At 31.9% G+C, this 9,043-nt stretch overlaps 1 protein-coding gene across 1 annotated transcript; it reads left to right on the top strand.

The window, feature by feature from the left end:
• The first annotated feature begins 1,411 nt into the window (after positions 1 to 1,411).
• On the top strand, positions 1,412 to 6,887 carry LOC133788703 (serine--glyoxylate aminotransferase). Its single transcript, XM_062226275.1, has 6 exons — positions 1,412 to 1,582; positions 3,561 to 3,787; positions 3,961 to 4,245; positions 5,225 to 5,591; positions 5,790 to 6,000; positions 6,574 to 6,887. Exons 2-6 carry the CDS (start codon positions 3,583 to 3,585, stop codon positions 6,709 to 6,711), a joined length of 1,206 nt encoding a protein of 401 aa, XP_062082259.1. The 5' UTR covers positions 1,412 to 1,582; positions 3,561 to 3,582; the 3' UTR covers positions 6,712 to 6,887.
• Positions 6,888 to 9,043: the final 2,156 nt, after the last annotated feature.

Genomic DNA, 9,043 nt, shown 5'->3' with positions numbered 1-9,043 from the left:
GAAGCATTTTCCTCTTCATGTCACGGTTACATTTTCACTAGTCCAAATCCTTGTCTGTGCCAAGGTGGAAGCTAATATAATATTTCATAATTTTCATTGGTGTTTTGGCCATAAATGTATACTTTTTTTGCTCGTAAAAGCAAAATAAGTTTACATTAAAAGCTCAGAAAAATTCCATAAGTTGACCATTTATATAAACAACGCGGTGAATGAATTCTATTGTCTTTACTGATGGAATCATTACGAGACTTTCCATTTGTTTTAATCCATAACGTCGTGACCTCTAGTTATCATCTTCTAATCTAACTTTGTCAATTTTAATAGTCATTGAATTCCACAATGAAAAGTAAAAGATCTCCATTGCGGCGAAAATAACTTCTGGGATCGAGTCATCTGAATGTACAACCAAATTCAAAATTCGGCTATGTCACGCTAATGTATTTGGTAATTTGGTATGCTATGCTTGATTATGTTTATCTGACTCAACTTTGTGCTCATGTGGTTCTAAATTCAAGCTAAGTACACATGCATGCAAATTTAATACAAATACAACATTTATATTTATATGTATAGTAGAGGACTGTAGGAGTATAATTTATTTTATAGCTAGGGTTAAGAAAAAAAAATGATATGAACCACACACCACAAAGTCGAAAGTTACAAAATTGAGAGCGATGGGTGTCAAAACAATTACAGATAAAATCAAAATATGAAAAAGAAGAGATCGAAGAGAGGAGAAAAATCAGACAGAAGTTGGGGTAGTGGTGTGTGGTGTTGGTTCCAGGGAGAGGTGTGGTTGACAACCCATTATCGCTTTATCCTTCACATTGCTTTCTCAACCCCATGCTTCTAATTTCCCCAACTATGTGTATAACTAAACCACCTAGCCTGGATAGTGACTTTATTGTCTTATTAAATGGTTTGCTGTCCATACATTCCATTTCTACACCTGCCTTTTCTCCAATTTCTTATTAGGACACCTATTTACGCTTTTCTTTTCTTTTTGGTCCTCCTTAATGAACTAGCAAAAACCCTTAATTTTTATGCTTCTTCACCATCAAGTAGTGAATAATCTTATGAAATCTAGTGTAAAAAGGGCATTTCTAGGATCACAAATTCAGCAATAAACCATTGACATAATAAAAAAAAATGAATGTGAGATTTGATCAGCTTAGAATTGAGTGAAGGTGGAAATAGTGTAAGGATTATGAAAATTAAAAATGTATAAGAATTGAGGTGCATTTGGCAAATTATGATTGTCATAAAAAAAGGAATTAAAATATGATAATATACATATATATATATATATATATATTTGTGTTGTTCCAAGTTGCTTGCATGGCATTCATTCTTAGCCGCAAGATGACCCCTTTCGTAAGCTCTTCTTATCTGCCACGTTGAGATATGACTTTGGATCCACATAGGACTTTGATAGTTGATTGGTTCTCACTCCCGCGCGCTCGTTATAAAAATATAGCAGCTCTTTGGCACTTCTCTTGCAACCTCCAATTCATACTCACTTTTCCTGCTTCATCAACTTTGAGGAAACTCTACAAAATCTCATACAAGATTCTCTTTCTAGGTACTCTTACACCAATTTTCCCGTATGATTTTTCTATCTACTATTTTTTTTTTGTTGGTGCTATAGTATGTGCGCATGACCTTCTTTCCTCTTTTTATGTATCAAAATCATTTGCAACTCTGTCTCTCTTCTCACAATTTGTTACTTCCGATCTTGTTAGACCTTGTCATATTGGTCTTATTGAAATAATAGTATGTTCAAGTGGGTAACGAATTCAGCTGTGGAAATAATAGACTGTTATTCTTATTTTTTATGAAATTTCCTAAAGGATTGATTATAAGGTCTAATAGTGGAGCTAATTTAAAGATTTTTCTTACATAAATTTATTATTGGCATGCATAACCAGAAACTATGGTAGGCATACTAATATACATAATTAAATACACATGCATATCCACATATCACTGCTCAGCTGTCTTTGCCTTTTATACACATACATTTAAAAAGTTACTATTGTTAAGCAAAAAAAACCATAGTTTTTTTGTGCATAACGTACGTACCGAGAATTATGTATTTTTACTTGTGTTATGACCCAAGTTTTTTTAAGTTTTGATTGTAGCTACTACAAATCTTATGTATCTATTTTGAAATTTTTTGAATAATTTAAGGTGACAATAACAGTGACTATATTCAAACTCTGTTTTTGACACCTTAAATTAATTAAAATTTCTTGAAATATATGGAAAGTTGCTTATAACAAACACCGTGTGATATTAAAAAATTATGGCATATAACTTGCCAACATGTGTGAACTAAAAGCGTGCAGTACAAATAGAGAATGAATCTGGCAAAAATAAATCTGATTTTATTTATGACATATTTATTATCTTCGGTACACATGTGTGAACTCAGTCACAGATGGAGAAAGTGATATAATATTATGAAATGTTTATTTTCTCAGTAATACTCAGCTACGTAATAGGAATGAGGCAAGTTAAACAAATTAATTTATGAAAAATCTAAAAAAACCACCGTTAAGTTTAGATTGAATTAGAAAATCCACCATGACCCTGTTAGAAATTACAGAATTGTTTCTAGTTTATATAAGAAAATCTAACCTTGAGTAAAACATATGATCAAAATTAAAACAAAAACGACAGATATCTTTTGAAAAAATTAAATCATATCTAAAGTTCAAAAATTAAATTGAATATTTAAATAAAAAATCATTTAATAAGATATTTTTATTTAAATTTAATTTTGAGAGTTAGATTTTGAGCTGCTTACTTTTGTCATTGTCTTTTTTATTTCAACACTAACAAATTTTCTGATAAACTGAAATACGAGGAAATAAATTTGTAATTTTAAAAAATTGAGGGTGGATTCTCCAGTAATAAATTTTCTAATAAACTGAAACATGAGGAAATGAATTTGTACTTTTAAAAAATTCAGGGTTGTCTAGTAATAAATCTACTAGTAAGCTGTAATACGGAGAAATTTTTTGAATTTTCAAAACTTCAAGGTGTTTGGTCTAATTTAACTCTAACATATAAGAGACTTTAGTTATTTTCACAATAATTTATATATATGTAATTTTTCTCTAAACTTTATGTGTTCCCTAAAGAGTCAAAAGGCTTTTTGGAACGTTAAATTTTTTTAACATAAATAAATGGTAGTTGAGTTTTCTGGTTTGGTTTTAGTCTTCTCTTACAAGACCCTGAGTAGAGCAGAGCAGAGCAGAGCAGAGGCCATTTGAGTTTTAATGCAATTACTTTCTACAAGAAGTTTCAAATTGCATTTACAATCCAAGTTAAGAAAAAATAGAAGATTAAAATGAGACCATGAGCCTGATTCTCAACTCAATCATCATGAACTGCACATGAAAATTGAGTAATTTTTTCACGAAGCTGATATGTTGGAGCTCCAAAAGCCACAGCATAACTCTCAAACATGCCTATCTATGAGAGAAAGGCTATATAAGTAGCAGTTGTCAATGGTTATTGAAACTAAGCTAAAACTTTTTAATGTATTTTTGTAGCTGAAACTGCAACGACACAAAAATGGACTATGTATATGGACCAGGAAGGCACCACCTCTTTGTTCCTGGGCCTGTCAATATCCCAGAACCAGTCCTCCGCGCAATGAACAGGAACAATGAAGATTATCGCTCTCCTGCTATTCCAGCATTGACAAAAACTCTCCTTGAGGATATCAAGCAAATTTTCAAGACTACTAGTGGAACCCCATTTCTGATCCCAACCACTGGTATTGTCCACTGAGACCTATGTCATATCAATCCATGTTTTATTTGAAACTGCTTATCAAATTCCAAGATTAATTGTACTCTTTGAATTACATCCTCTATTTGTCATATAAATCATTTAGAAGATTCAAAGATTTTATTTACTTGTGACAACCATGTTTCTTTTCCTTTATAGGTACTGGTGCATGGGAGAGTGCACTTACAAACACATTGTCTCCTGGAGACCGGATTGTATCTTTTCTGATTGGTCAGTTCAGTTTGCTCTGGATTGATCAGCAGCAGCGCCTTAAGTTCAATGTCGATGTTGTGGAAAGTGAGTGGGGCCGAGGTGCCGACCTAGATGTTCTGGAATCAAAGCTTGCAGATGATTCTGCGCATACTATTAAGGCTATTTGCATTGTTCACAATGAGACAGCAACTGGAGTCACCAATGACTTGTCAAAAGTGAGAAAGTTACTTGGTAAGTTCAGTTAACTCTTCTCTTGTAAAATAAACATGATTAGTTTAATTCTTCTAATTGGTATCTGATATGAAATCTCAAATTAATATGTATCAACGACCTGCACTGATTATTAAATGTCATGTTATACTGCTTTCGTATCTGTACAAGAAGAATTTTTTTAGCTGCAGTCTCATTTTTGACACTTTATTACACATAGGTCCTGAAAATTGATTTTGTATCAGTTAGGTCACCAATCTTTTCAAATCATATCATTTAATATTAATAACTGAACTATCGCGAGATTATCAATTTTTATAATGTACATATTTATTTTGTAAATTTTTTCTATAATGCAACTTATAGCTAATTATATATATATGTATGCACATAAATAACTTTATATGCACTATTATTAAGTTTTAAAAAGAATGTATGAAATAAAAAAGCATAAACATAATAAAAATTGATAATATCAAAATAATCGAGATTACATAATTATTAATATTAATTATAAAACAACGATATAGGATATTCATTTAATTTATAAAAATATTAAATATTTTTAAAAATGCAATAAAAGTATTTTTTTCTCATGTCATGTTTGTTATTGTCATAAATTAAATATCAAAATATTTTAAGAATGATTCACTATTTATTTTATATTTTTTTATATATTTTCAAAGAAAAATAAACAAAAATAGTATTTAGCAACCTTAAGTAGTACGATTTGTAAATGTTGGAGACCTAACTGATACAAAATCAACTTTTGAGACTTAAGTGTTACAAAGTGTAAAAAATGGGATTGCAGATGAAAATATACTGTATAAATATCTTTGTATGTACATGAGTGCATCAATATCCAATATCTACTACAATAGACTTCTCATTCAGCTACTACATTATGGTGCATAACACAAGTAGTCATTTATAGGTTGATATTTTGACCAAACTGCTGCCCAATCAACACAATGCATCTGACATTTTGTTGAAATCTCAGATGACTACAGGCATCCAGCACTCTTGCTTGTGGATGGGGTTTCCTCCATCTGTGCACTTGATTTCCGTATGGATGAGTGGGGCGTAGATGTTGCATTAACCGGCTCTCAAAAAGCTCTTTCTCTTCCGACTGGTATGGGAATTGTGTGTGCCAGCCCCAAAGCTCTAGAGGCAACCAAAACTGCAAAATCAGTGAGAGTTTTCTTTGACTGGAGTGATTACTTGAAGTTCTATAAGATGGGAACATATTGGCCCTACACCCCATCTATCCAGCTTTTGTATGGACTGAGAGCAGCTCTTGATCTTCTTTTCGAGGAAGGACTTGACAATGTAATTGCAAGACATAGCCGTTTGGGAAATGCCACAAGGTAAAGCAATCTAACTCTAAAGAAGCATACAAGAAATAGTATTCTCATGCTTGTAACTCATTAGAAAAAGCTATAACCAAGAATATATATTGATACCCTTATTTTATTGTTCTTTATCCTGCTGAATGAGTTTTTAAATATCTATAAATGTTTTGCTACATTGTATTGTAGATTTGACATGTACTATGCATAATGCAGGCTTGCTGTTGAGGCATGGGGCTTGAAGAACTGCACCCAAAAGGAGGAATGGTTTAGTAACACAGTGACTGCTGTGGTTGTCCCTCCTTATATTGACAGTTCGGAAATTGTTAGAAGGGCGTGGAAGCGATACAATATGAGCTTAGGTCTTGGCCTTAACAAGGTAGCTGGAAAGGTCTTCAGAATAGGCCATCTTGGGAACCTGAATGAGGTACTGTACAATTTTGACTAATACTATTTGCCTTAGTATTTAATGGTTTCATGAGAATAATGACTAACAACACCTTTTGAAGCTTTAATTTCTAAGAAATAAGATTGAGAATTTCCTCATGAAATAACACTTCGAATTACAAATTATAGGTTTCTACTTTTAGAATACTAATTATTTCTATCACTTCAAAGGGTATTTTGTAGAACCTATTTGTTTTATGCACCTAATTAGCTGTTTGGTTTCAAACAGAATGTGGTGCAACAACTGATATATTTAAGTCAGTAGATCGTTCAAACATGAGTGACGATTATGTCCAGAAAAATTTAGTTCCGTATACCTAAATATGAACTTGATGTCATAATAATTGTACTTACTAGTTCTATTTGTTCTAACGAGTCTTCTTTTATTAGTGCCATTTTTCTTTTTACTTTTCACTAAAAAAAAGGAAAAGAAAAAAAGAAAGAAAGAAAGGGTTTTTAATATTTTTTTTCTACATGTCATGAAAAAATACTTCTATTTTCAACTTGCTCATTTCAACAGATAATTTATTGGCTTTATGTGTTTTTACTTCAGCTGCAATTGTTGGGATGTCTTGCTGGTGTGGAGATGATACTTAAGGATGTTGGATACCCAGTTAAGCTAGGGAGTGGAGTTGCAGCTGCTAGTGCATACTTGCAGAATAACATCCCTCTGATCCCATCAAGGATTTGATTTGATTCATCTGCAAAATCATCTTATTTAGTTTCTTCTCCCATCATTTGCTTAAAAAAAAAAATCTGTAAATAAGGCATAATTTCTTTTCCTTTATTCTCCTCTGCCTGCACTGTCTTATGGCTTTGACCAAACTTATCTACTACTTAATACATAGACTAATGAATTATCTTGAATCACCGAAGTATTTTTCAAAATTTCAAATTCCTCTTTTTTTTCTTCTTATAAGCTTTATTGAACAATTCCTGCCACTATGGGGATAGTTCTCCTAAGGATATTTGGCCATTAATATGGGGAACAAGATACCATTTGGAGATGGTGTTTGCTTGGTCTTAATGAACTTGTGGAACAAAGTCCACTTTACAACTCTAAAAATAGTTCATAACATCCACAACAAACAAAGGCAGAAAAGGTTATAATTTCCAGCCCGGAGGTTTGTCTTTGTGATTGAAAAACTTCACCAAAGGGAGGCATTCGCTGTAGACTTAATCTTGAGCCAACGTTTCTCCTTAGCTATAGAAAGTTAGAGTTGTAAATACGGGCAGACTTGACCCGTAATTTCAAAAGCTTAAAAATATGGGTCATGCCGTGCTGGACTGTGTAGAAATATGGGCTGGCCGGATCGGACCAACCCATATTTTTATAGGATAGGCCTGCATGCCTATCATTTTCGTGTCATGCTTGGATTCGTACTAGATTTTAAACCGACCCATTTCAACCTTTTTTCTTACATGGGCGCAAATTCGAGCCCCACTTTTAAGCCTATATCTTGGCCCATTTTATTATTGCTAAAAAAATGTGAGATGAGGATTTGAACGCCACATCTTCTTTAACAATTAATGGATTAACCACTAAACTAAATATATTTCATTATATAATTTATAGTTTATGATACTTTTATATATTTTTCAACAATATTTTACATATAATTATACTAAAAATCATTATAATTATTATAATTTGAATACTTTCTAGGAAATACTCGATCTTTTATAACTCACAAATCTTAAAATAAATTAATATAGTTTTAATTTTATATTTTCAAATAATTTTAATTATGAAATTATAAATACTCAAAGTTATATTAAACTTTTATTATTATTTTAATTTATATATAGTGGAAAAATAAATATTTATTATTATTATTATTAATGTCAAATTATCGGGCTTTTCAACATGTCGTGTTTTCACGCTAGTCCGTTCGTGCTTACGTGCCGTGCCGTACTCAAGCCCATATTTTTCGTGTCCTGTCATGCAGATTCGTAACATCGTGCCATGCTTGGTTTAAGCCCATATTTTTTTGTGCCATGTCGTGGTTGTGCCTCCTAGGCTTGTGCCATGTCAGAAAGCTCGTCCTGTATTTACAACTCTAGAAAGTGTGTTGAGGGTTTGAATTTGAACACTTATTAACGTTAATAGAAATGAGTGTCTATTATATACTTGTGCAATATAAAATATAAATGACACAAAATATTTACGTGATTCAGCCAAATGTGTTACCTACTTCCACAGTAGCAAGGATTCTGCTTTTGTGTTTTTATAAACATATACAAAGGGTACTTTTGCATTTTAGAGGAAGCTCGTTACATAAGTAATCTAACTAAGTACGGTTTAAAAATTGGCTCATAGCAAGGTTGCAATGATGATTCTTGGTAGCTTAAGGAAAGGTTCAGCAACCAACTAGTAGAGTCTTTTTGCAGTTTATAAATGTTTTAACAACCAGCTAGAAGAGTGTTATTTAAGGTGAATAGAATCGTATTCTCTTATATTTCATTGAAAAAAGATGCAAATATACAAAGCCCAGGAAATATATTAAAAAACTAGATAGTTATGATTCTTTAGTGTAAAAATATTATGAGAGAATAAGTCTTGTATATTGATTTTGAGAAGAATAGTGAACATTTATAGGCTGTACAAAATAAAAGACAAATACAAAATAAACTAAATCATATAAACAAGGAAAGTATATATATATATATATGTATATAAAGATCCTACAGCTGTAATCAAACCATAATAATTTGATTTTTATTTTGATTTGATTTCCTTAATAAATATGTCTACACTCCCCCTCAAGCTTGACCGTATATGTTGATGAGTCAAAGCTTGTCTAATAGGAAATCAAACACTTGCTCTGTCAATCCCTTTGTAAGTATGTCAGCCATCCCTTTGTAAGTAGGCACATACTTGATACAGATAGTCCCTCCATCGATCTTCTCTTTAATAAAGTGATGATCCACTTCTACATGCTTTGTTCTGTCATAGTGAACATTATTATGAGCTATACTGATGGTAGATTTATTGTCACAATAGAGTTGAATGGGATGTTCAT

Source organism: Humulus lupulus, chromosome 7, assembly GCF_963169125.1.
Source record: "Humulus lupulus chromosome 7, drHumLupu1.1, whole genome shotgun sequence".
Taxonomy (NCBI): domain Eukaryota; kingdom Viridiplantae; phylum Streptophyta; class Magnoliopsida; order Rosales; family Cannabaceae; genus Humulus; species Humulus lupulus.
The sequence above is the reverse complement of the archived record's forward strand: the minus strand, read 5'-3'. Positions and strand labels throughout refer to the sequence as shown.